The 27,998-nt window shown below is 32.5% G+C and overlaps 6 protein-coding genes across 6 annotated transcripts; 2 read left to right on the top strand and 4 right to left on the bottom strand.

Moving 5' to 3' along the window:
• The first annotated feature begins 6,585 nt into the window (after positions 1–6,585).
• LOC105176294 (BAG family molecular chaperone regulator 2) lies at positions 6,586–7,696 on the top strand. The gene is made up of 2 exons (XM_011099043.3): positions 6,586–6,870; positions 7,145–7,696. The coding sequence occupies exons 1-2, from the start codon at positions 6,636–6,638 to the stop codon at positions 7,363–7,365; spliced, it is 456 nt and encodes a 151-aa protein (XP_011097345.1). The 5' UTR covers positions 6,586–6,635; the 3' UTR covers positions 7,366–7,696.
• Positions 7,697–8,813: 1,117 nt separating this feature from the next.
• On the bottom strand, positions 8,814–12,578 carry LOC105176295 (uncharacterized). Its single transcript, XM_011099044.3, has 4 exons — positions 11,820–12,578; positions 11,334–11,688; positions 9,138–9,374; positions 8,814–9,016 (listed from the first exon to the last, which is right to left on the bottom strand). The coding sequence occupies exons 1-4, from the start codon at positions 12,143–12,145 to the stop codon at positions 8,993–8,995; spliced, it is 942 nt and encodes a 313-aa protein (XP_011097346.1). The 5' UTR covers positions 12,146–12,578; the 3' UTR covers positions 8,814–8,992.
• Positions 12,579–14,757: 2,179 nt separating this feature from the next.
• Positions 14,758–17,254, top strand: LOC105176296 (pectate lyase). Its single transcript, XM_011099047.3, has 4 exons — positions 14,758–14,916; positions 15,225–15,965; positions 16,600–16,738; positions 16,812–17,254. The coding sequence occupies exons 1-4, from the start codon at positions 14,798–14,800 to the stop codon at positions 17,031–17,033; spliced, it is 1,221 nt and encodes a 406-aa protein (XP_011097349.1). The 5' UTR covers positions 14,758–14,797; the 3' UTR covers positions 17,034–17,254.
• Positions 17,255–18,966: 1,712 nt separating this feature from the next.
• LOC105176334 (uncharacterized) lies at positions 18,967–19,674 on the bottom strand. The gene has a single exon (XM_011099101.3). The coding sequence runs from the start codon at positions 19,576–19,578 to the stop codon at positions 19,093–19,095; it is 486 nt and encodes a 161-aa protein (XP_011097403.2). The 5' UTR covers positions 19,579–19,674; the 3' UTR covers positions 18,967–19,092.
• A 3,671-nt stretch (positions 19,675–23,345) lies between these two features.
• Positions 23,346–24,014, bottom strand: LOC110013066 (uncharacterized). The gene has a single exon (XM_020698657.2). It carries the CDS (start codon positions 23,922–23,924, stop codon positions 23,448–23,450), a length of 477 nt encoding a protein of 158 aa, XP_020554316.2. The 5' UTR covers positions 23,925–24,014; the 3' UTR covers positions 23,346–23,447.
• A 3,081-nt stretch (positions 24,015–27,095) lies between these two features.
• On the bottom strand, positions 27,096–27,956 carry LOC105176297 (uncharacterized). Its single transcript, XM_020698658.2, has one exon. The coding sequence runs from the start codon at positions 27,812–27,814 to the stop codon at positions 27,365–27,367; it is 450 nt and encodes a 149-aa protein (XP_020554317.1). The 5' UTR covers positions 27,815–27,956; the 3' UTR covers positions 27,096–27,364.
• Between the last annotated feature and the right edge of the window lie 42 nt (positions 27,957–27,998).

The following is a 27,998-nucleotide window of genomic DNA, read 5'->3' on the forward strand; positions in this document are numbered from 1 at the left end:
AACCTCACCATTAATTATATTTGTATCTTACATATAGAAAATAATAATTTTTTAAATAGCAACAATTTCTCGTGATAATTAGTTAACATATCAGCTCATAAATTATTATGATAAATCTTGGTTAATGAAACAAGAATATTTGATTTTGTTTATTATATATATGATCCTGACATAATTATATGCCTTTATTTTATTTAAAAATAAATAAAAAATATTTCCACGATCTCACCCATCAACTATGTATTGATTTAAATAAATTAAAATTATAATAATTAATTGCAGACTTCACGTGATTATATAATTGAACCATTTGACTTGTATTATTGATACTAATATTAAATCATTCTTTTTGTCTGATAAAAATTAAATATTTAGATAAGTTGATTATTTAATATAATAGTAGAGTTAGGTTAAAAAATTTGAATTTTTTATTGTCATTTATTTATAAAAGAAAATATTAGTGCTTGCAAGTGAGGAGAATATATAAAAATATTAATACATAATGTTTATATTTTCTAATAACTTAATTATTTAGATAATGTGGGTGTCATAATAATTAATTAATTATCCAGATTAAACGTTATAATGTGACTTTATTATCCACAATGCTAACGTCTTAGTGCTGATAATATTTTTGTTTTTCTTTTTCTCCAGATAAATAATTTGAGGATGTCATTACAGGACAAGAATGACATAACCCGACATATTTTGAATGTCGGATGATTCTTTGTCACTGTCTCTAAATAAATATAAGAAAGAGAAAAAGAAATTATTTATCTCTATATAAATCTAGCCATTTTCATGTCGTCAAAAAATGAGATTGACTGAATTTTTATTATTGAGGTACAATTCGATGAACTTTATACTACAATTCTTACAAAACAATCCCTTTTTTTTCTTAAATAATGAGAGGTATTTATACTATTTCAAATTTACGCTATTTAGGATAGGTGAAGGCAAAATACTGTTTCGTCCTTTACCTACCCTTTTTACATGGCCAGAATTTGTTTATTAAGTGTGTTCTCATAATTTGTTGAATTACAACGATGTAGGCAGGTTTGATTTGGACCTTCCTTTTGAGTAGATATCTTCCTTTTCTGGTTGGAACAATATTTTCTTTACGACGAAATTTGTTTCTCCTCCATCACATTTGTTCTTCACTTTGGATTTTATTATGTTTTTAAAGGTAAGCGAGTAATTTTATTTTTTTTTCACTCAGTCCATTTAAATATTACACATGATGCGTATGAAGCTGGCAATGATGTGTATTAGAGTTGAACAAGTTAAAATTTCTTCATAAAAAATTCTAAAATGAAGAACTAACTTGCAAAGTAGGAATTAGCACATAATTGATCTACAAATAAATAATCGAGAAATTTAAAATAATGTGAATACAATGATATAGTTGCATGGTGCCCTTTATTTATAGTTATGCTTGGGAGCAAAAAAATTGAAAATAGTCGTAGCATAAGATATACCATTTGAAAATTTTATGAGTTAGCAACTAACAAAAAAAAATGGATTGAAATTTGGACATATATGCACAGAAATATAACCATTTGAATGAGTCATGCCTAGTCCATTCGAGTTCTACATATTCTGTTTTACCTGTTGTTGCTAAATTAGCCTCCATGAGTTTATCGGAGAGTTTTAAAAATTTCAATCCAAACGCAATCTGTATGGTTGTGTTTTCATTTTCAATTTTTGGTGGAAAATGTGTATTTTAAATTTTATTTAGATTTTCATACGAAACGAGAATATATATAGATTAGTTGATGACATTGTATTTTATATTGGATTGTGATGTTATATTAATATATTCTCAATGAGAATAGGTATGAATAAATATATTTTTACTTTAATTATTGTTTCAAAAAACAAAAAACTGGAGTTGGAAATACAAACAATATTAAATTTAAAATAAGTGTTGTATGTTTGATATTGTGTTTTATAAAAATTACTGTTCATTATGAAATCATGTCTCTTATATATATATATATATATTTATATAAGTGTTGTATATATAATTTTGCGTTTTGAAAAATAAAAGTCATTATTCATCGTCAAATCATATCTCATTTATCTATATTTGTAAATTTATTATCAAATCATATCTTATTTATATATATGTGCCAATTTATTATCAAATCATATGTGTTTCCGAGTTAGTGATGTTGCCGGTAAGTTTGGATCTGTTTAAGTGGGTTTCCGTATATGGCTGCTTAAGTGGGCTTTTCTAACTTCCGTTTATGTTGATTTAGCCCAACTACTAGACCAACTTTTGCTGTGAGAAGAGTATAATACATACATGTAATAATCTCCTCTTCCCTTCTCACCCCTCATTAACATTCTCCTCAATGTTCTGACACAAGATTTTTTTATGAAAAATCTCGTGTTCCAACCTTAAGTGTGTGCATGAAAAGACAAAAAAAAAAAAATATTTCAAAGAACCCATTTGTATATGAAAACAACTGTTTTGTACTTATTATATTTGATACTTTATGTATAATATTTAAATAATTTTAAATTTTAAAATATATTTATTAATTATCTATATACTTAGTGTACAAAATGATCAAAATAATATATATTTTATCAATGTACAATTATACATTTTAACTCATATATCCCAACTTAAAGACCGTATGGGATACACCAAAAATTTTGGAACAACTTCTTACATAGAAGAACGAGTTTGAGCTGTTCATTTGAATTCAATTTAATATCACATGATAATTAGATCCACACTTAAAATTTTTAAATTGGAGCTAATTCTCAATGATTCTTGACATTATTTTGTCTTCCAAACTTAGGTAAAATTAAAATATGTGATTTTGTGTATAGGATCTCTGGCACAAAATCTCTAGAATTGCATGCCAACAAAATGCAAATCTTGTGGAAAGCGTGAAAGGATCCATCTCGTGCTTGGCCCTCCTTTAATTAGCCTCTATGTTGCAGCCCTCAAACATGCAATTATAATATGTTTTCTTTTATTCAGCTACTACTTATGTATCGTATTTGAATGTTATTATACAAATTATCCTTCACCTTTGTTCAAAATATTACAATTGTGTTCTCAAATTCAAATTTCTCATCTGTATTCAATATAGGATGGTGTAAGAGGGACATGGAAAGGGAATATAGCATCTTAATTTCTTAAAAATGATGCCAAATGTTATTGTGTGCATTTGATTTTTGCTGTTCAGCTTAAATATCACAATTTTATTATAAAAAGACATAGTGCTGAAAAACAAAATTAAATTTGGGCTAAAATGTATTTTACCCCCTGTATTTTATTAAAAAAGTTAAAAATTCCTTTGTGTTTTTTAAATAGGCTAAAAATCCCTCTATGCTTTGTGTGCATTCAGGATTTTTTTTTAAAAACTATTTTGACCCTTTTTTTTGGATATTTTTTACTAAAATGCCCTTATGGTATTTATATATTTCACATATACGTTTTTTTTACTTATTTTGAGTGATTTTTTTGTATTTTCATCTATCGAAAAAATAAAATATATTTACTTAAAAATATAAAAAATTATATATATATTTTTTAATTTAAATAATTTAAATTGAAATATTATATTATATTATATTTAATTTAATTAGTATTAAATATTAAATTACTTTATATTTAAATTTAAATAATTTTGTAATTTCTAAAATTGAAATTTAAAAACTATAATTGTTAAATCCAAAATTATTTTTTATTAATTAAAATAAATATTTAAGTACAATAATTATTATAATGATCTAAAATTAATTTTAATTAACTAAAAATATATATTTTATTATTATAATTAAATAAAATTTACTTTAATTAACTAAAATATATTTAATTAATATAATTAAAATTAATTAAAAAATTAAAAGAAAAAAAAAACTGGGCGACGGCGACCACTGCCACCCCCACACAATTGTCCTCGCCCTCTTTCTTGATTTGGGCGACCCCGTGTTGCCCAGATTTGCTTTCTTGATCTGGGCAATGTCAAAAAGAGTGGAGGCGAGGGGACGTGGGTGAGGCGATTGGGGAGGGAGGGGTCGGCAACGAGGTGAGGGTGGGGGGCTGGTGTTAATTTTTTTTAAATAATATTTTTTATCAATAAAATTTGAACCCTTAATTTTTTTATAAATTTTAGATCCAACGATTAAATTAATTTATTAAATTTAACGGCTGTGATATAATCAATATAAATCCAACAATCATTAAAATAAAAAATAATATGTATTAAGGAAGGTATAACAATTATTTTGTAAAAAAAATTAACGCAGTTAGTCAGATTTAACGAATAGGGACAATTGAGCTAAGTTTAAGAAAACACAAGAGAGTTTTAAACTGTTCTTAAAACAAATGAGGTTTTTAGCAGACATTTTAAAATATAGGGACATTATATACATTTTAGGCATTAAACTTATATATATATATATATCAAATACCGAATAGTAATATAAATATATATATAATTAATACTTAAATAATTAGCAAACATAACTTGTAGAGTATGTTTCACATATGCAATCATGTGCTTCTTGAAAGGCTGCATGGATTCGCAAATATTTTCCTTTGTCCTCATATACACCAATAATCGTATCAATGGAGGCACTTTTGATTAATAATTTTAATGCTTCTCATAGATTTTATTGTGATTCGACCATTAGCTATGCCCAATTTCATATTTTCGAAAAATACTACATTGATACTGTAATATTAATTTTTGTATTGTATTGTATTAATAATATTTATAAATTATTTATTATATACACGTAAAAAAAATAAAGGTAGTTAAGAAAAAAGAATTGGGACGACATGTTATGTTTTGTATTGTAAAGAGGGGCGCAGAGGTTTGAGGGCGACAGGACACAGCAAATCCTTTCATGGGACACCCGATTATGGCTTCTTTGACTTTACTCTAACCCCATCAAATGCCTTCTTACTTCTTACATTATTAACTAACTGAAAAATCATTAGTCCCTTCACCAATGCCCCTCTCCCTTCCTCAATCAAAACCCTTCCCAATTCCCTTTCTTTGTGCTTTTAGTAATTTTACATAGACTTTTTTATGAAATGTCAATATTAAATAAATTTTTAAAAAGATCGTGTTTTGTACTGAATTGTAGTATTAAATTAATATAATTTTTAAAAACTAAAAATGAAAACACATCACATGCTATACAGTTTCTTAATTATTAATGTTTTGTCATATCTTTTATAAATACTTTGGATTTTTAATTATGTTAAAAATTTCAACTTTCTTTACAAATTGTATATCACTTAATTTCCCAAAAAAAAAAGAAAAAGAAAAAGAAAAAGGGTTTTGCAAAGCAGCTGTAAGTCACTTTAAAGCACAATGAATAAATAAAAAAATAAACCTAAACAACATACCATACTTAGAGGCACTTAATTGGTCTCCCACCAACGAAAACAAACTTATCCATTTTGTTGGTATCGGAAAAAGCTGACATTGGGTGAATATAAATTAATTTAAAATGGGGGCACCTTCTAAATCTATTTCATTATTCCACTAATTTTATTTAATTAAGACAAACATATACATACAACTTCATTTATACTTTTATAAAAAAAATCAAAGTATTAATTTTGACAGAATTTTATCAAATTTTTGTGATTCTAAAAACATTTTTTAAAGGCCCAATTTATGAATATTGTATATTTATTTTTAAAATATAAAATATTATTTATTATATATATAAATAACATGTCACGACAATTAATTATATAAATATTTGTAGCTAAAATGAGGATAAGTGTTAGAAGGAACTGAATGCGCGCACATGGTTAGATACCGTTTACCATTAGCCAACCGTCCAAAACAAATACCTAAAATAAGGTATTCTCTAACAACTACCTAATTAATAAGGTATATTCTAGTTACAAGTATAATACTCCACACTACCAACTCCACAATTATATAAAATTGATATAAAAATTTATTATTTTAATTATTATTAATTAATATTCAGCACAATTTTACTTATAATTATAACTTGTCCAAACATTTGTCGTAATTTATAATTATATTACTAATATTTTGACTTTTCCTACTAACCAATAATAAATAATGATTTTAAAATTATTATTAATTAATATTTATTACGATATTTATTTTTACTCATAAAATTATGAACAGACTATATATGATGTGATCGTAGTCATAATCAAGTCACCCCGCCCCATGTGCCTTAGGCCCCCACAAAATCAGGAGAAGAAATTCCCATTCTTCCTCACCACCTCACCCCCTTCTCCAAATTACTATAATTTTATATAGAATGATAAAATAATTAATTTATTTAATTTTTTAAAAGTTTGTATTATTTAATAAATTATTATTATTTTTTATAAATTTTTTAAAAGAATGATAATATTATAAAAAATTATTTATTTATGCACGTGAAAATTACGTACTACAACAATCGGTTCTAATTAAATAAAACTAATTTACTAGAGAAATAAAATAACATCTCATACGAATTGCAAATTAAGCTAAGGCGGCTTGAATTTTAATGTTGACGAATTTTGTCCACACACTCCCTCCCTCCTTCCCTCTATATAATTGCCCCATCCTGCTTCTCTCTCTTCCCTTCTCACTAACTTATTCAATTACAGAGAGAGAAAGATGATAAAGTTGAGGGCGGCAAAGAGGTTCTCAAGATCTAAGCTAGGTGGTAGTGGTGGTGGTGCCGCCGCAGCCCACGGCGGAGGCGGTGACATCAAATGGGAGCTGAGGCCCGGCGGCATGCTTGTCCAGAAAAGAGAAATCAACGACAACGCCGATGAAGTAATGATCACAATTAGAGTGTCAACTGTGTCGCAGAGCCACCATATTTCTGTCCGGCCAACCTCAACATTCGGTAACCCTTCTCATTTTTTTCAGGCCGTATTCCCAAGAAAAAAATATAAATTTTTATAATAATTAATTACCATAAATAAAAATAAGAAATTGTGAAAATGCTAATTAATTGTAATTGCTAAATATAATTGATAGTTGTTTTTGTAAATAAGGTCAAAATATTAGCGATAATTGAAAATAATGAGAAATATTATAATAAATATGAATGAATTAGGATCAAGATTTGAGTTTTTATATTGATTTTGTTGTAATTTAATTTTGTGAATGTTTTATAGGAGAATTAAAGATGGTATTATCAGTATTAACAAATCTGGAGGCAGAAGAGCAAAGAATACTGTTCAAAGGCAAAGAAAGGGAAGACGATGAGCACTTACACATGGTGGGTGTAAGAGACAAAGACAAAGTGCTAATGTTGGAGGATCCGGCAATCAAAGAGAGGAAGCTACTCGGGTTGGCCCGAATACCCGGATCCCCTTATCGTACTATTAGTGTGTAATTAATCAACACTAATTAACTAAACCCTAACCAATCTAACAACATATATATAATTAAGCTTTTATTAATTAGTACTATATCATATATATATATATATATTAAGTGGTGGTGGTGATGATGATTAATTAAAGTGTCTGATCGATCATCATCATCATCATCATCTACTTGGCTTAAGGTGGGGGGACTTTGTTTTTTGTAAGACACCCTTGTCGGGTCGGGCATATATATATATAGTGAAATGTAAGGTGGTGATGCATGTCCGACTCATTTTGGATTAGTTTATTAGGGTATGTTTATGTGTGAAAATTAATGATCTTCATTTCTCTTTATAATTTTCTTTCTTTCTTTTTTATTTTCCGATTTATGCAAAAATTCAAGTATCGTTATTTGAATTATTATTAAATTTTAAAAATTAAATTTGAGCTTTACTAAAGTAATAATAAAAAATGAGCATAAAGAACTTTCGACCATTATGACCTGATTAAAATTCATAATATTATAATAAACTCAATTATTAATAATATCACATAAATATATAAAATGCAACAACCAAATTATTAATCCTAAAAAAATCACAATTAAACCATTTCAATAGTCGAGCAATAAACTTTAAATAAATATTAAATTAAATTAAAATAAAGTGTTACAAATAATTTGGCAATTTAAAAAATTTAAAAAACATATTTCCAACAATAGTTTATTTACATGTGCATGTAAAATGTTAGATAAAAGAATGTAAAGGTGAATGAGAAATAAAAATAAAAAGTTTGTATTAGTTGTGGTTGTAAAGTGGAGTAAAATAATCTGAGTGAAATTTAATTTCAGTGGTTGATTCTACTAGTTGAGAAAGTGATGGATGGCCAGGATGCCTCTTGGCAAGAAACAGATGGGGCCTCAGTTATATTCCCTTGTTGGTGATCACTCCTCCCTTTCCTTTTCCTACAGTTTGGGACCAGATTCCACACTGTTTATGATTTTTTTTTCTGGAATAAAAAAAGATTATTGCAAGTGTCAAAAATACCATAATATAATTAAAAGCATTTACAAATTACATAAAATAAAATAAAATAAAAGGTTGAGCCAATAAAATAAAACTTAGATATTGCATAATATTGGGCCTCAATCTAGTAGCTGACTAGATAGTCTAGTTTTGGATCATACATCAAATTTGGTAAGAAAAGGAAACATGGCTATTTGTAATAGTTTTTATTTTTTTATTGAAAATAAGTTATAAATAAAAAATATAAGTTACACGACAGTAAAAATTAAGAGCGTTTGAAATAAAATTTTAAAACTAAAGAATTGAAGTTGGCATCTTGTGAGAAAAAAGTTCATATGTATAGTTTATCAATAAAGTTGGTTTTGAACTGATAAGTTGATAAGTAGTTATTTGAAGGCCTATAAAGATAAGGTGAGGAGTAGTGCAATTAACGTATTAACTCAACAAAATAAATAAAGCTTTAATACAATTAATTTTGATTTCCAGTTGATCTACAATTCTTCCATACTTGGAAGCTAATACAATCCTCTTATAACTATCTACACTCTACACTGCCTTTACAAAGGAAGGAGGGCAGAGAACGAAAGGAAATAATCGTCATCTGCCACAATATAGTATAACTAAAAAATTAACTTCTCTTCACAAATCGACCCTGCAAAAATTTACATAATTTTTTAGTCGGAGCAGAGTGATCAATTACATAACAAATGTAATGTTACTAGTCCAATCTAATACGAATTTTGGACCATGGTGGAGAAAAAAGGCGTATGTACCTTGAGACGAGGGCGTTTATCAGCATTAAGCTTTCGGACTTGATAACGTATTTTTCTGGAGAAGAGTCTGTTCTGCCGCTTCTCCTTGTACCTCAACACACTCGCTTCTCTCTGCTTCAATGTCGTCGACCTTATTTCCTCTCCATCTTTCACTCTCATTTCGGAGTTTCCGACATCTCCCACCATTTCTGGAACTGCCCACAAGCCCAACGCATTACATCCCCCCCACCTCACTCCCTGCACCCGAAACGAATATACACGCATAATGACACTAGATTGCACAAGTAGTCAAAGGCACAAACAACCTCTTATACATGTTCAAAATTCTTTCTCATACTCAGACTGCCCACTTTTCAATACATAATTACATATTAATCACATGATAAACGTATAACTACATATTTTTTGACAAGTACATACGTAATCTCTTTCGTACATAGTTGTGTGCTATTTGTGTAAACCGTAGTTGTAATGAAAAGAAAGAAAATTGAAAATCCTCCCTCCAAATATCACCCTTATGACTACATAAGATTGATTTATATTGGTTACTGGTTGAGTATATTGATTTATATACATAAGATTTCACACTTGGAGTTATAGAAATATATTGAATTGGGTAGAGATGATACTGGAACCAAACTGAACGTATATGAGTAACCACTGCAAAAGGCTAAGGCCAAGGCTCCAATAATCCACCATCCAATTTAAGACTTAAATATGTTTTTGGTCCGGTAATTATGATAATTTGATATTTTTATCTTTTACTTTTTTATGATCGCAAATTAATGTTGTAATTTTTTTATATTTGGCGATTTGGTCTTTTTGGTGTCGGATTTTGTAAAGGTTTTCGAAATAAATCATGTACACCTAATGATTTTGGTATTTTTATCCTTTGTCATTTTAGGGAATCCTGTAACTTTTTGATACTTCGCAATCTTGGTCCTTTCAATGCCTGATTTTGCAAAAATTATTGGAACGAGTCATGTGCCACTTCATTCTTTTTTAATTTTTTTCATCCATGTTGGCAAAAATAAATCAATAAGAACCAAAGCCCCAATTTAAATGAACCACCTGAGGTGCACATGATTTATTTCGACGACGTTTTCAAAATATGGCACTAAAAGGATCAAAATTGCGAAATGTCAAAAAGTTTCAAGACTCTTTTGCAATCCTAAAAAGAAAAGAATAAAGAATAATTACACTCCCCTCCCCTGAAATTTGGTGTAATTACATGTAGATTCTCTGTGGTTTTGAAAAATTACATCTAGCATCCCTGATGTTTGATTTAATCTAATAAATAAGTCATTCTGTTAGTTAAAATTCACTAAATTTGCCGATATTAACAAAAAATACTTAATAAAAATTGATAGTTACCCTCAATTGACTCATTACTGACACATTGTAGGTAAAATAATTTTTTCCTGACTAAATTATCTTTATAACAGTGAAAATATACCTACTCAAGTCATTATCGCGTGAAGACGTATGAGGGCAATTTGATTATAAAAAGACTTGTTTAACCCATTATAAGCTAGTGTTATCAATTGGGGGTACATATATCAGTAAATTTCGACTAACTTAGGGACTTATTTGTTAAACATAAGTAAATCTCAGGGGTACTAGAAAATTTATGTGTAATTACACCAAACCTCAAGAAAAAAGAATGTAATTATCCCAAAGAATAAAAATATCAAAGTATCAAAATTATAAAATTAAAAAATATATTTAAGCCTCCAATTTGATGCCAACCTTTAATATTCATCTTCAATTTCCTATCGTCAGATCTACATTATGTGATTAATTATTCTATCTGAATTTTATACAAATTATATGGTAGATATAATTTAATTGGTTCAACTCTAACAAAACTTAACTGCATTAGAATTTTCCCTATTCCATTCGGTATTCGATATTTAAGTGTGTGATTATATTTATTACGTAATTGATTATTCTCTTTTAAATGTACATAAATGGCTTTTTTTACAAAGCATTAACAAACACTCTTGAAAAAATACACTAAAATTGTTAGTTCTAGTATATATAATTTTGTAAACAATGGCAATAAGCACGTGGGAGATTAAGAATAATTAATTAATTAATCAAGACATGCCAAACACATTATTAATATTATAATAAGTTAAAGAAAAAGTAGGACTACTTCAATTGTATGATGCAGACAAAGAGCCAAGATCTTACGTAAATGTTGTTGAAAGCCTCCTCGTGCGAAAGAAAATCGTGATTCATGTCGGGGACGATCTGTGAACTCTCTGCTTCAACATAAAGCGGGCCTTTGTTAGACCACGCGTTCATGATCTCCTCGTAATCCAGCTTCAACCACAGCCCTTGCGTCCCCGCCGGGTGTAGATCCGCCGCGGCGGAGCTGCTCACTTCCTCCTCCTTCACCTTCCTTTTAACCACCTCTGAGTAACTCACCCACTTCTCCTCGCCGGAGTCCCGTTCTCGATTCCTCAGCGCCATTCGTACGAGCGCAGCGCGATCCTCACTGTAGGCGTAAGTTAGAGAGGCTGACGACGGCGACAGATCTTCGAGCCTGAAACCAGTGCAAAATAATCTATTAGCTTATTCTATCTTTGAAATTTTTCTTCTGATCTCGGATCAGTAAAGCCCTCGATTTATTAAAAATGTTTGTTTGGTGGTCAATATAATTCACCTCGTCGTTACCTGGAACTATTGTTGTCGGTGTGGGAGGAATTGGAGTCTGCGACAGTGGATGTGTCGAGAAGGCCAGTGAGGGTATTGGGGCCGCCGTCGGCGGCGGAGAAGAAAAAGGCGACGTTCTCGTGATCGTGGCTTTCTCTGTCTTCTACATGATTTTCCGATTGGAATAAGTTGACGTAGTGGGGGTCGTAATCATCAGCGGCGTTGGGGCACTTTTCACTCAGGCGTTTGACCTCGTTAGTCTCAGTGGCAGGAAACTGACGGCGGAGACTGAGGAACTTGGGTTTCTTGGGGGATTTGCGAGGTCTGGGCCGCCGTTTCCTGTTCATTGAGGGCGCCGTTTGGAGAGTAGTGAGATCACAGATGAAAAGGGAAAGAGCGTCCAAAAAGTGAAAAGGGCAACCTTTTCTGAGGTGGGGATGGGGGTTGAGTATTTTCTTTTCATTGCATTGTCATATGTCCGTCCGAAGAAGATGATCAGCTGAGGCGTAGCTATCTCCCGCCACGTGGGGCGATGCTATTGGATGGAGTTGAAGATAGGTTTCTGCTTTATGGATTTCGCGGAGGGGGATTCGGATTGGGATTGGATGTTTCCGTGCAACTCTTCATGGGGGGTTTTCATTCCATGCGGCGCGTCCTTATTTGGTCTGATGTTCTTCCGCACCTATATTACAATCAATCACTTGTAATATTACCGCACTCATAATTTCTTGTTTAGGGATAAATACACTTTCCCCCCCAAACTATTTCTAAATTAACATTCAACCTCTAAGTGTTGCACTTATCCCTTACAAACAAAATTTTTGGACATTTATGGTACATGAGTGTTTCTTTTTCTTCATATTTTGTTCTTAAATTCATTTAATTTTTCAATTAAAAAGATGCATTTTGATTACAACAACCTAATATATAATTAATAAATTAAATAATTCATATGTTATGGACTAAAAGCTAAATAATGAATGGGTGCCATAAATGCACAAAATTTCATGCATGAAGTTATATTAATTTGATAATAAAATTAAATTATTAATTATTTAATTTTTTTTGAAAGATATAACAAAACATATTTATTCATTTTTTTCATAAAAGTGTTAATATTTTATTAAGCACATTGTCAATTCCTCTTTGAAAGCATATATGAGCTCTGATGTTATATTTATTATGTATATATTAATTTATTACTTTACTTTTTTAAATTCTTCCTATATCAATATCTATATATTCATGAAGAATATTTTTTTTTCAGCTTGAAAATAATTTAGTGCTAATTTTAAAATATAAAAAAAATCCAAAAAACTTGTTGATCCACCATCGTTGGCCACGTTCACCGCCACACCACCTTCATTTGCCATTGCTAGCCACTGCACCACCACCTTCCTTCTCCAAAACCCAGTAAAGGTCTTCTTCTTCTTTCGCCATTGCCATTAGTTGCACGAGACCTAAATCTACTGATATTGTCAGATCAAAATCAAGAAGATCTTTGGACAAGATGAAGATGACCCAAACTCCCATTAGTAGATGAAGATGCAAATTGCAACAGGGGGACAGAGTGCAAAGGCTCTCATACATTAGGAGGGGCCCCTTTTTCTTTATGGATCATTTAAATGGAGTAAATATTATATTTATTAATTCAGAGGTAAATACAACTTTAAAAATACTTGAGGGATCAAAGTGTATTTAACCCATTTTTTATGGGTCAAAACAGGACAGACGTGATGGTTTTTACTTGTCTTTTAATGCCTCTAAATCCACTCATGCCCTAAGCTAATATGCATTTCTGTCTTGTTATTTTATTTTTTAATTTTAATTTTCCTCCTACCAAGCAAATTACCAGGCCGTCGATGATCACAAGACCACTGTTCAATTATTGATAATCAATTAAAAGACAATATTTTATTTTTATATTAGTCGTCATAAATGTACATATACATTATAATTACTTCCAACCCCTTCAGAATACGGGGGAAAAAGGGAAAGCAAATTTTTTTATATAATTACGAGATTTTATTTTATATATGTATGATGTCAGCATAAGATAACTATTTGATGACATGATTTAAATTTTTGTTATTTAGTGTATTTCATAAAATTGAATTGTGTTGTCTGGACTCTAAGATGGGCCACTCCCGACGAAGGTGTCGGATTTTACGGCCTGCATAAATTTTCTCCGTCCAAAAATTGTCCTTCCTCACTTTTTGACTCTAACTAAGTTACTTTAAATTGGACAACATACGATACGAAAAACACAAATAATTTCATGTTTTAGTTGCTTATCAGATTAAATACACTTAAATTGCTTTCTTCTATCTCAACCCCCAACACTAATTTAAGCAACGGAATGTTTTAAATGAAAATCTTCCAACATGTCTAACGATCTGTTATTTTCTCAGATTTCAAATAATATTTTGAAAACATTCAAAATGACTGAGGATCTCGTTTCGGATCACACTTAGCGTATAATTACTTTACATTGGATGTTAGGGCTAAAATTTTCCAACTGTTAGCGATGACAATAATTCTACAAAGTAGAAAGAAATGACCACAAACTTGTTTTCTTTAATGATGAGTCCCACTTGAAAGTCAAAAGGGGCTTCCGCAGTTAGTGCAGTTGACTATGCAGCTATTTCCTCTCACCCCCCCCCCCCCCCAATTTCTTGACATATACAGCACCAATCACCATAAAATACTACCCTTTACATTCTTTTATACTTCAATACTATATAAAAAAATATGTTTGGATAAAACTAACTTAACTAAAAACTGATTAATAAGTGATGCGAATCCCATGAACTGAAACCTAACGTTTGAAAAACCACATGAATTAAGGTGAGTGAATGTGAACTCTTAGGGGGTTTAATCAGCACAAGTTAAATCACGCCATTTATCACGCTTCTCTCCCTTTATAATCCTACTTACCATAACCTTAACTCCCTACATCTAACCAATCCACATCCTTACCAGATCATTAGCTAGTAAAAATGATCTCTTCGCCCTTTCTACTCGTGCTATTACTATTCTTGCTCAATCTTGGAACTCCAATCCTCGCCTCATCCTCCTCCCTTCAAGACCCAGACATCGTGGTCCAAGATGTACATAAGTAAGTTCATCATTTCACACTATGTTTAATTAATTATACATTTTTGTATTTTATTAGTTCTATAGTATGTATTTTCTTAATTATTGACCGACACATGTATGTTTTTGGCTATTTTTATTTTAAAATCATGAAATTAGAAAAAGGTGAAGGACCGATTTATAAACTTAACAAATTGTAAGACAGGAAATACAATTGAATCTATTTAATTATTCTCACAAATTCAAAAAATATTTTTTTTTGGTTCAAATTAAGTAATGGGTTCCTTTTTTTTTTTTTTTTTTTAATTTTCTAAAAAAATACATGAACAGGAGCATCAATGCATCGCGAAGAAACTTAGGTTACCTCTCCTGCGCAACCGGCAACCCTATCGACGATTGCTGGCGGTGCGACCCCAACTGGGAGCAGAACCGTCAGCGCTTGGCGGACTGCGCCATCGGTTTCGGCAAAAATGCCATGGGCGGGAAAGGCGGTCGCATCTACGTCGTCACCGACTCCGGCGATGACGACCCAGTCAACCCACGGCCCGGCACCCTCCGCCACGCCGTGATTCAAGACGGGCCACTGTGGATAATCTTCAGGAGAGACATGGTCATTCGGCTCAACCAAGAGCTCGTCATGAACTCACACAAGACCATCGACGGCCGCGGAGCCAGCGTCCACATCGCCGGCGGAGCGTGCATCACCATCCACCACGTGACTAATGTAATTATCCATGGCATTCACATACACGACTGCGTGAAAGCGGGGAACGGGATCATCAGGGACTCGCCGGAGCACAAAGGGTGGTGGGAGGTGTCGGACGGCGACGGCATTTCGATCTTCGGCGGTAGGGATATCTGGGTGGATCATTGTTCTCTGTCGAATTGCAATGATGGGTTGATAGATGCGATTCATGGGTCTACTGCAATTACAATTTCGAACAATTATTTCACTCATCATGATAAGGTGATGCTGTTAGGGCACAGTGATGAGTATACGCAGGACAAGAACATGCAGGTCACTATTGCTTTTAATCATTTTGGAGAAGGCTTAGTTCAAAGGATGCCTAGGTATGTTTTTCCTATTTTTCTCTTTAATTAATTAATTAATGCATTTAATTTCCACCCTTATTTAGGTATTATTATATAAAAATCCTACAGTTTGAATATATTCTGAAAAATTTTACAATTTTGAGAAATTATATATATATATGTATATCGACACCTCTTACGACTAATTTGCATTAGAATTTTCCTCCTTGACCGTTTGATTTTTACGAGATTACTGTATATATATATATATGCAAATATTTTTTAAAATTGTAGAATTTGTTTTAGTTGCAAAATGCTAAATCAGGAGGTGTAAATGTTATTACTCTACTTATTTATTTATTATATGCATGGTTATCAGAATATTTAATTTATTTTTTTTGGTAAAAGGTAGATTTCATAAATTAAAATTACTGTAATATCATTGTGGTTGCCCTGCCATGCTATCTTCTATATTCTAAAGACAGAAATTGTTTGTAGTGAAGTAGGATTACAGTGAAAAAGTAATTTGATCAGTCTAATTTGTTCAACAACTATATTAGTTATTGGCTGTAGATTCCTGAACGCATTCCGAAAGATATTTCGATTTGGTTGTGTCCAAATTCTAGCTATTTATTTTTGGTTTTGTTAATTTTCACTGGGAAATGTGGAACAGGTGCAGGCATGGGTATTTTCATGTGGTGAACAACGATTATACTCACTGGGAAATGTATGCAATTGGTGGGAGTGCTTCTCCAACTATCTACAGCCAAGGGAATAGGTTTCTTGCACCCAATGACAGAGACAGGAAACAAGTACCTACTCTTACATTCATTAAATATGAAAATATCAGACCCAATATTGACACATGCAGTTTGATATTTCCAGGTGACGAAGCACGAGGACGCACCGGAAAGTGAGTGGAGGCACTGGAACTGGAGGTCGGAGGGGGACCTGATGTTGAACGGCGCATATTTCCTGCAGTCGGGGACTGGGGCGGGGGCTACATACGCAAGGGCATCAAGTCTAAGCGCCCGCCCCTCTTCTCTGGTGGCCTCCATCACCACCGCTGCTGGTGCACTTAATTGCAAGAGGGGAGCCCGTTGCTAGCTTCACTTCCTACCTCCACTTAATCAACTACTTAATGCAAAATACAATGATTTACCAAACCATTTTTCCCTCAGAATTTTGGCATTAGCTAAATCCGCCGGTTTGCTGAAATATATAGTATATTAAGCCTTGTGTACTTGACTTATCAAAATCTAAATTTGGATCTTTTGTTGCCAAATAATATTGTTCTGAATATGAATTATTTTTTCGAAAAAATAAAAAACCGAGATGCAATACTATTTCGTTTGAAATTAATAAAAATTATGCGTAGTTGATTCTTTGATTAATTCAGGTGGGGCGGTACATAGTTCAAACTCAAAAAGGGGACCGGTATAAATTGACTTTCATGAAAGTGGAAATTATGAGTATATCTTTGTCAATTTCTCCTCAGAATTTAAAGTTAAAGCATCAAGCGGGCATGATACGCACAATTTGCATAATTTTGGGACACTATTCTTAACGTCAACTTCACCTTGATTATCGGATACCAGAATTTCTATTCAAATTACAATTCATCAAACTCTATAATACACGTATATTGTAAAAAATTATTCAATGCAGTGTCGAACACATATCGGATACCAACATGTATTGGACATGCGGATCGCGTGTTTGAAAATTAAAAGGATAAAAAAGACACGCTTGTCCGACACGTTTTGAATTTTTTTTATAATTTCAAAAAAAATTGGACTATTTTATTTTTTAAAAAAAAGAATGTTAAGTAACACGCTTATCTCAACTAAATGTTTTGAGAAGAAATTACTAAAAATTTGAGAGATGGACATCATGGTTTAATTAATTTGAATATTAAATATTTTTTATTGCATACATTTTAAAATAAACTAATTATGTATATTTTTGAAGTCACATTTGGTTAAAAATATAAATATAGGACATGCCTATTTTATATTCTATCTTGATATTGTTCATATTGCATATGTTAATTTTATGATAAATTAAGAATATATATAATAAAAATATATATATTATATAGTTGCGTCAGTGCCATATCGTGTCCTAATTTTTCTGCATTTTTCATGTCGTCGATCAAAATCAAATTAATTATAGAACAAATGTAATATACTTGTCATATAATTGATTATTTTTTTTAACTGTACACCAATTATATAATAAGTATATTGTTTTTGTTATATAATTGATTCGAATCAACCAAATATGGTTTGAGTTAGAATTTTCTATAAAATATTGATAAATAAAAAGAATTATAATTTTGATCTCGTAATTATATCTAATGCCCTGAAAATTGAAGGCTTGCATGGAAGCCCGTACAATCAAAAACACGAAAATTGTTCTTCAATTTTTTTTTTTTAATTTCGCGATTATACTACTATTTTGATATTTTAGTCCTATAATTATTTAGAATTGTAAAATCGCCCTCTACTATTTTTGATTATGCGATTTCAAAATAAATTTAATCAAAAATTGAGTGGCATGGTATATGTGGCGGTGAAATTGAAAAAACACAGTTCATTGGCAGAATTATATCCACGTGGCAAGTGTCTGATGTACAAAAAAAAAAAGAAAAAAGAAAAAAAGGTGATGTTTATTAGTAGCCACCTCATAGCTGCCTATCAGTTCAATAAAAATCAGCTAATAAAATGTGTTTTTCTAATTATTAATTGACACATAATTAGCACGTGTTATTTTTTTGATCGACTTTGAAATTCTAGTCAATTTTATCTTAAAATCACAAAATTAAAAAAGATGAATAATTATTTGACAGATCCTAAGTGTCAAATAACTGTAATTACTGGACGAGAAATATTAAAGATTTTATATATATAGTGTAGATATAAATGAATATTTCAGGCTTGAAGGACCGGGACAAAACATCCTAGATCAAAATGTTGAAGTGAATGTCATACCCAACACTCTTCGTAATTGTATAAATCAGAATGAGAGAATCCACCTCTGATCATGAAATGCCTTCATTAAGATTTTTCTAACACGAAAGAGAGTATTTAACAACACATTGTTACAAGAATTAGAAGCGAATAGGAAAAAAAAATTAAGAACAAATGAACAATCTAACGAATTCTTAAAAGAAAAAGAATCCGGCGGCAGCAGCGGCGCCGACGACCGCCGATAATTTCAAGGAGGCGGCACCGCTGGGTGCGTCAGCGGCGGTCTCGCTTGGGCCGGGTGCGGCAGCGGTGGGAGCAGGTGTGGTGGCGGGGGCGGGGGCGCTGGCATCAGTGCTAGTAGCGGGTGCAGATGACGGCTCCTCCTCGGGGCCGGCAGGTGCCGATGCTGCTTCAGGGCCGGCGCCAGGGGATGAGGCAGCTGCTTCAGGGCTGGTAGCAGGTGCGGGAGAACCAGATGATTGAGCGCTGGCGGGACCGCTAGCAGGGCCGGCGGCCTGTGTGGGAGACGAGGCGGGGGATGCTTCTGGGGTTGCAGCACTGGACTCAGATGGAGCAGCCGCCGGTGATGATGAAGGAGAGCCACTTGGTGACTGGGCAGAAACCACCACGGCGAAGGTGGCGATGAAGATGAGGGCTAGAGCAACCACTTGTCGTGCCATTTTATTCCTTTATTTGATTGATTCTTGTCAAGATTTGCAGTAGTTCTCAATTTGGTTCAAGAGAAATACTGCACAATGAAAGAATGAGGAAGAATGAAGGGTGGGGTGGAGTTTTATAGTGTAGACAGCAACATCAAATTCGGGCAATACTAGGCTCACCTTTGAACAGGATGCCCTATTTTAACGGTCAACGTCCAGAATTTGTGATGATTAACTAACATAATTCCTCATTGTACACAAAGTCTCTCATTGCTTGATAACCTCACGTGTAAGGACGATGTAATAACTTTTTTCAACACAATGAATCATCAATACAAATTTTATTTTAATTAAAAAAAATCGATAACAATGGATGTATAGACACAAAACACATGAAAAATGGTATTAACCAAAAATTTTTGACATAAATTTATAAATCAATATAAGTCAAAGTTTGAATTTCTTGTAATGCCGTTGGGCTTAACAAATGCCCTTGTTACATTTTGTAATTTTTGAAATGATGTATTGTATGACTTTTAGGATGTTTGCTTGGATGACATTGTGATCTACTTCAACATATGTTAAAAGAGTATTTGTGACATTTGCGGGTCGTATTTTAGAAGTCGTGGGATTATGAGTTCTATGCGAAGAAGGAAAAATATAAATTACGTCTTGACATTCCTTAGACACGCGATTAGCCAAGGAAACATTCAGATGGACTGAAAGAAGGTGCAGACTGTCGTTAAGTGGTAGATTCCATCCAAAGTTCAAATTAAGATAATTTTTGTGACTTAAAAAATTATTACAAACGCCTCGTATTAAGGGTTATTGAAATTTTATAAATCTCTAAACAGATGTGTAGAAGGATTTGAAGTGGGAGCGGGCCATTGCCTTTCAAGATGTTTTTGAGTGGTTGAAATTTTCTCGACACATTAATAGATTATTTTAAAAGAATGTAATCAATTTTAAATTGTTAGGTTTAACAACTTGTAGTTCATCAAAAAAATAAATAAATTATTTACTATTAAAAATGACTATTCTTCAACACAATATAGAATTTTATTTTATTTCAAATACTTTGGATTTTTTTTGATTATGTAATACTCAATTTATCCATTGTTTTAGAGTCCAGAAGAAATGTCCTGTCTCAGTTGACCTCAAAGTCCAACCTTAATTAAGGTATCAACAAGGTCAGGATGTACAAGTCCCAATAGGCCGAAGACCACCAATTATATCTCACAAAACTAGACTTCCCAAAGAATTCTATCCAAATTTATTCAACACTCTCCCTGTTTCTTTCGGCGGATCCTATAAATAGTGTAGGTTGATATAACTTAACATTTTGACTCTTCACACAAATTTTCACTTATTTTCAGCTAATTTGTGTCATTACTTTGTAAAACTTAACATTTTTATTGCATTCCATCCATCATTCACACGATTTGTCACCAAACCTACATTGATTTCACGTATATCATAATTCATAAATGTTCTAACTTTAATTCACATTAAGAGAGTTACTAATCTAAGTATTGGTTAGAGTTATTTTGCAGGTTAGTATCTCCTAAGAATCATAAAATCATTAGTAAGTTCTTCGATCTTATATGGTGCTATTGAACACTGATCAGTATCATTGGCGTCGTCTGTAGGAACATTAAGTTGAGATATGAGAATGACCAATTTTGATAACGGAGAGATAATGGTTCACTTGAAGGAACACCCCTGATCACTTATGATAAACTCCTTTGTTGATATGTAGTTTCGTTCCTGTCCCTCCATTTTTCACCCTCTTCTCCAAGAGTTTCATAGGTATTTATCTAATGCAAGTCATATATATATATATATATATATATATATATATATATATACACACACACACAACATTCCCTATATTTTATTTCACTCAGTTGCATGTAAGTGTAATGCAAGTTTCTCTCTGTAATAGGCCTTTTAGGAGCTTTTCAAAGGCTTAAAGAGTTATAAGCAACTATTAGAACTCAATACAAACTCGAACCAGGATCAAAATACAAGGGATAGGAGCGAGGTCAGATTTGCTTTGTTTCGCCTAGAGGAGGGAGATTGAAACAACTTTGAAAATCATGAATGAACTACGGAGTTCCCATAAGTGGAAACTTTGAAAAGCGTCAAGGTATTGTAGGGAGCTAAATAGAGGTAGATCGGCAAAGAATAAGTGACTGACCTCCTTGTCAGGGCGCAAGGACAAAACTAGCACGCTAGCTAGCTAGCAAAAGGATGGAAGTACCTTACCAATTGAGTCCTAGTACGTCGGCTCCCAAGTAAGCACAAAAAGCGTGAGAAGAACTCACATAATTCAGGCATATATATATTTTATTTCAATCAATTGTATGTTGTAAAAAAAATTATATTTTAATAAGAATTGTGATATAAATATATACATCTGTATATGTATTATATTTTTATTGTTTGTGATACATCATCTCACATGGATAGAACTGATAAGATAAATTTTTATAAATTTTGGTGAATAGGAACTCAAGTGTATCAATTAGATCTCCCTTTTTTATGAGTTGTTCATAATCAACTTTTAGGATGAACTCAGTGAGTTTGAAGGCAATTCTTGCATCAAACTGGCTAGGAAGCCCGAGGCATGACAAATCAGAGCTGATGACTAAGCAAAATCCAAAACTTAGTGCTATGCGTGACAAAATGATCCACATATAGGAGCCACCTCTTGAACGTGCAAGACAATGTGCTATAGGCGCGGAAACCACCTGTTGAGTAATCATGGGCTATGTCTCGCAGCGACAAGTAAGTCGCATTCTAAAGGAGGGGTGATTGTAATACCCCGTCCCATGTGGATTAGGAGCAAAATACTTTTTTAGTCCCATAAAATAAGGGCATCATTTGTTTTGGTACCACAACTATGACAGATGACAGTTTTAGTCCTATAAAATTCAAAACCACCCCTTTTTAGTCCCAAAACCACAAGGGTTATGACTTTTTGGGACTAAAGGAATGTAATTTTAAGTTTTATAAAAAAAAGCACTTATCGTAGTTGTAGTACCAAAACAAATTTTGCCTTTATTTTGTGGAACTAAAAAAATATTTAGCCCCGTGACTTAGGAATTGATGAGATATGCAACATATAGTATATGGTCAAAAAACTCAAATCTATCAATTAAATATCTATTTTTGGCCAGTTATTTATATTCAAATTTCATGATACACTAGTTGAGTTTAAAGACAATTTTTACATTTAACTAATTTGTAGCTTAAAGTAGTTTAAGCTTGCCTATACTTTTTCAATTTAGGGCAATAAACTTGACTTAAACTTTTCTTAATTTATAGCCTACATTTCTTCAATTTTAATTATGTTTTTCCAATGTGGGAAAGGAACTAACTTCTAAGGGTTTTTTTTCCGTTCTTCAATATACTCATTTCTCATTTTGGGGTTTAATATTTTTTTTTTAAAAAAAAAGTTATATAGAGGCATCAGTTGCTACCTCTATTTAATTATTAGAAAAGGGAAGCAACAAAGCATTCCAATTTTAAGAATTTGTGGGATTTTAAATTTTAATTCTTGTTAGTTGAAACTTTGATTTAATTTACTTCTTTTAAGAGGTTTGTTTATTTTTTATTGTTAATTGTTATAGATTTTTATTTATTTATAAATTGTACTACTTTATAAATTTTATTTACGTAATCTATTTTTATATATAATGCATTGAAATGTCCAAATATATATATATATATATATATATAAAATATATTTTGAGTCAATCAATTTTTTCTAATTTAATCCAACCTATCGAATTAGTGACTTAATTGAGAGAGTACCAAACATTGCATGTCACAAAAAATCGAATAGGAACAAAAAATTAAGAACAAATGAACGACCTAACGAATTCTTAAAAGAAAAAGAATCCGGCGGCAGCTGCGGCGCCGACGGTTGCGGAGAATTTCAAGGATGCGGCACCGCTCGGTGCGTCAGCGGCGGTCTCGCTTGGGCTGGGTGCAGTGGCGGTGGGAGCAGGTGTAGTGGCGGGGGCGCTGGCATCAGTGCTAGGAGCGGGTGCAGATGAGGGCTCCTCCTCGGGGCCGGCAGGTGCCTCCGATGCCTCTTCAGGGCCAGGCGATGAGGCAGCTGCTTCAGGGCTGGTGGCAGGTGCGGGAGAGCCAGATGATTGAGCGCTGGCGGGACCGCTAGCAGGGCCGGCGGCCTGTGTGGGGGACGATGCGGGTGATGCATCTGGGGTGGCAGCACTGGACTTAGATGGAGCAGCCGCCGGTGATGATGAAGGAGAGCCACTTGGTGACTGGGCAGAAACCACCGCGGCGAAGGCGGCGATGAAGATGAGGGCTAGAGCAACCACTTGTCGTGCCATTTTATTAGTTTATTTGGTTGATTCTTGTCAAGAATGCAGTAGTTCTCAATTTGGTTCAAGAGAAATACTGCACAATGAAAGAATGAGGAAGAATGAAGGGTGGGGTGTGGTTTTATAGTGTAGACAGCAACATAAAATTCGGGGAATACTAGGCTGACCTTTGAACAACATGCCCTATTTTAACGGTCAACGTCCAAACTTTGTGATGATTAACTAACATAAAGACTAAAATATAAATATATTGTCATTGTTTATTAATTTTAATGTTAATTTAACAAAAAGTTCATTTATTGCCCTGGTTAGATTTTCATTCAATTTTTATAATGAATCTATTAAAATGGTCTTTTTTGAATTATAAAATATAATTTATATATATTTTTAAAATTTTCTAAGATGTGTTTATGGACTGGTATGCCCTATGAATTTTTTATGTTGTCTACCATCATTTTTTTTGATATATTTTAAATAATTTTTTAATACCAATTAGTAAAGGTAGACATTTTTTCATTTTTTTTGGATTAAGAATCATAATATGTATATTTTTAAAATATTATTAATGCCCTATGATCATTTATTTACCTACACTCAATTTTTTATATTTTTTATAATAATTTTATATAAAAAAAAGAAGCAAGAGCAGAATAATAATGTTCAATTGAACCCCATCTAGGGAACCTAATTATATTTCATTTGAGAAATGTATTTGTAATTTTTTCAAACAATAATAGATTACTCATAGTTATATCAAATTTTGTTGAGGTACGTAGTTTCTTAATAATCACGTGTTATAAAGACCATATTCTTACTGTTTTCAACACAAGAAATTTATAATAGAAATCTTATATTTTCATTGAATAAAAAGCAAAAGTTTACAAAATTTATATTATATCGATATACACACAATATATCGATATTCATAATATTAATTTAATGTCGTAGTGATTTGCATTTCTAAACTTGTATGTTAGATTACAACTAAACAAAATCATCAACGCCATAGATTTTGGTAATACACCATCAAAAAGTGAATCATGTGAATGTTACGATTACGTTAAGCATGTTTCATAAAAGGAAAAAAAAATATAATTTTAATCCTATAATTTATAAGGGATGATATTTTTAGTTCTGTATGAATTTATTTTATAATTTAGTCCTGTAACTTTAAAAATTTGATAGTTTTCATTCTTTTTTGGTCAATTTGGTCAGAAAATTAAATATGATGTGCACATGACTCAATTAAATTGTAATTTTTTTGTCCTATAATTTAAGAAGCATTGACATTTTTAGTCTTATAACTTAGGGCAGTTGGCATTTTGGTTCTGCATGAATTTATTTACAGGATTAAAATTGCAAGTAAATTGCAATTTTCGGTCAAATTGGCCGAAAAATGACTAAAATTGTCAAAAAATTATATAGTTATATGACTAAATTGTGAAAATCAATTTATACAGAACTAAATGTGTCGTCCCTTTATTTATAGGACTAAAATTACAATTTTTCTTCATAAAATGAATAAAGTATTTTGATGATAAAAAGAATAAAAAAGTGGAGAAAGCTTAACATTTTTTGTATTTTTTTTATCTTTAAAGTGGAAATTTCATAAAACCATCAGTAAAGTTCTTGACATCACTTCAATCTAGACTAATGAGATATTTATAATACCATTCTACTTCAGACCTTAGCCAATCACCAAGGTGTGGCCTGCTGACACTCTGCTAGAACCTGCTGGTGATGTATGCGAGTCATTATGTCCATTTGCGCCCAATATCTACCGTCTGTCTGTCGAGAAATCTCGCACATCAAGTGCGTTCTGCATGCACCGCCCGCCATCCTACCGAGGAATGCCGCACACCAGATGCTGCTCACGCATACTGTCTACCAATTGTCCTGCACATAGGTGCCCAGCTCTTCCCATGTGCGCACATCCTGTGCATCTGACTATCGTTTGCCACAAAATCCTCCATACATGCCTCAATGTTGCCGAGGCGTTAGCCTACAATGCCCACATAATATCGACAACTGATTAATGACGCCCCATATATATGTGCAAAAGACTTGCACATTCACCCGTCATAATTTTTGGATCGACCAATGTCTAAATTTTTAGTGTTTACCAAATTTGAGAAATTCATTTAAAAATATCGTTAGAATAATTATATCAGCAACGAACCAATAACATTTTAGTGAGTGCAAGCTGACACATCAGTGCACTTTTTTTTTCCTTTTTTTTTTTTTTTCAGTGCACTTATAACTACATGTATGCCACAACAAGAAATATGATTTGTTTATCATAATTAATTAAAATTTATCAAAGTAAAAAATTATAATAAATAATAATTAAATATGACTGAAACATGGCATTGAATTTTCTATTTCAATTTGCATCTTTTGTTTCATTTTGCATATGCAAGCCATGGCTACTTCTATAAAATCTTTCCTTAAATCAAATAGAGGGAATATATATATTTATATTACATAAAATATAAAATATAATATGATTTGAATAAAAAATTCAATTTGGCAAAACAGTTATCAACCATTGTCTCAATAGATGAGGCTAAAAATATTGGTTATAACTAAAAATTAGGATAAATATTTTAACATAACTAAAGCCATGAAAAATATTAATTAACTATAATCAAAATTCTAAAGTTTTATATTAATCTTATTTAATCATAATCAAAGACTCTAATGTAGTGCGTGGTATAATTGGCATAATATAGTGAGGATATCTTTTAAAGATGAAATAATTGCAATTTTAGTCTTATAATTTAAGGGGTGGTATTTTTAGTTTTGTACAAATTGATTTTAGTAATTTAGTCCTATAATTTTATATTTTGATAATTTTAGTCCTTTATCGACCAACTTAGATGGAAATTGCAATTTAATTGCAAATTTAATCCTACAAATAAATTCAAGCAGGACCAAAAATGCCAACTCCCTTAAGGTATAGGACTAAAAATATCTATACCCTCTAAATTAGAGGACTAAAAATGCATTTAATTGGATCATGTGCAAAATCACATGTAATTTTCCAGTTAAATTTGCCGAAAAATAATGAAAATTACCAAATTTTTAAAATTATAGAATTAAATTACAAAAATCAATTCGTGTAGGACCAACACTCCTTATAGGATTAAAATTGCATTCTTCCTTTAAAGATCACATAAAAACATACTGAATGTATAGTTTAGATACACATAAAATTTTAGCTTAAAAGAAAGGGAAAAAATCGTAGATCAAACCATTGAAGTGAATCTCATACCCAAAACTCTCTATGCGTAATTCTATTCTGAATTACAATGAAAGATTCAGAGAAGTCACCTCTAATGAAATGTCTCCAGTAGTTTTCCAGCACGTAAGAGAGTATCTAACAACTCATCATTACAAGAAAGCGAATAGGGAAAAAATTCAAGAACAAATGAACGATCTATGAATTCTTAAAAGAAAAGGACTCCGGCGACAGCTCCGACGCCGATGATAGCGGAGAACTTCAAGGATGCGGCACCGTTCGGTGCGTCAGCGGCGGTCTCGCTTGGGCTGGGTGAGGTGGCGGAGGGAGCAGGTGTAGTGGCGGGGGCGCTGGCATCAGTGCTAGCGGGTGCAGATGAGGGCTCCTCCTGGGGGCCAGCAGGTGCCTCCGATGCTGCTTCAGGGGCGGCGCCAGGCGATGATGCAGCCGCTTCAGGGCTGGTGGCAAGGGCTGGAGAAGCAGCTGACTGAGGGCCGGCAGCCTGTGTGGGAGACGACGCGGGGGATGCTTGTGGGGTGGCAGCACTTGACTCAGATGGAGCAGCCGCCGGTGATGATGAAGGAGAGGTAGTTGGTGATTGGGCACAAACCACCGCGGCGATGAAGATGAGGGCTAGAGCAACCACTTGGCGTGCCATTTTATTCCTTAATTTGTGTTTGTGTCGGTGTGTTAGTTTATTGATTCTTGTGGGGATTTGCAGTACTTCTCAAGTTGCTTCAAGAGAAATACTGCAGAATCAAAGAATGAGGAAGAATGAATGTCGGGGTGGGGTTTTATAGTGCAAACGGCCACGAAAATTCTAACTCACATCCCACCACAAC

The sequence above is a fragment of the Sesamum indicum genome, linkage group LG13 (genome assembly GCF_026168435.1).
Source record: "Sesamum indicum cultivar Baizhima isolate 11 linkage group LG13, ASM2616843v1, whole genome shotgun sequence".
Lineage (NCBI taxonomy): Eukaryota > Viridiplantae > Streptophyta > Magnoliopsida > Lamiales > Pedaliaceae > Sesamum > Sesamum indicum.

What these genes read in the sequence shown, in the direction of transcription:
- LOC105176294 (XM_011099043.3), top strand. Translation starts at nt 6,636, where the DNA reads ATGATAAAGTTGAGGGCGGCAAAGAGGTTCTCAAGATCTAAGCTAGGT. An exon ending in CCGGCCAACCTCAACATTCG is followed by an intron (nt 6,871 to 7,144) that starts GTAACCCTTCTC and finishes AATGTTTTATAG; the next exon opens with GAGAATTAAAGATGGTATTA.
- LOC105176295 (XM_011099044.3), bottom strand. Translation starts at nt 12,145, where the DNA reads ATGAACAGGAAACGGCGGCCCAGACCTCGCAAATCCCCCAAGAAACCC. An exon ending in ACCGACAACAATAGTTCCAG is followed by an intron (nt 11,689 to 11,819) that starts GTAACGACGAGG and finishes CACTGGTTTCAG; the next exon opens with GCTCGAAGATCTGTCGCCGT. An exon ending in ATAAACGCCCTCGTCTCAAG is followed by an intron (nt 9,017 to 9,137) that starts GTACATACGCCT and finishes AAATTTTTGCAG; the next exon opens with GGTCGATTTGTGAAGAGAAG.
- LOC105176296 (XM_011099047.3), top strand. Translation starts at nt 14,798, where the DNA reads ATGATCTCTTCGCCCTTTCTACTCGTGCTATTACTATTCTTGCTCAAT. An exon ending in TTAGTTCAAAGGATGCCTAG is followed by an intron (nt 15,966 to 16,599) that starts GTATGTTTTTCC and finishes AATGTGGAACAG; the next exon opens with GTGCAGGCATGGGTATTTTC. An exon ending in ATGACAGAGACAGGAAACAA is followed by an intron (nt 16,739 to 16,811) that starts GTACCTACTCTT and finishes TGATATTTCCAG; the next exon opens with GTGACGAAGCACGAGGACGC.
- LOC105176334 (XM_011099101.3), bottom strand. Translation starts at nt 19,578, where the DNA reads ATGGCACGACAAGTGGTTGCTCTAGCCCTCATCTTCATCGCCACCTTC.
- LOC110013066 (XM_020698657.2), bottom strand. Translation starts at nt 23,924, where the DNA reads ATGGCACGACAAGTGGTTGCTCTAGCCCTCATCTTCATCGCCGCCTTC.
- LOC105176297 (XM_020698658.2), bottom strand. Translation starts at nt 27,814, where the DNA reads ATGGCACGCCAAGTGGTTGCTCTAGCCCTCATCTTCATCGCCGCGGTG.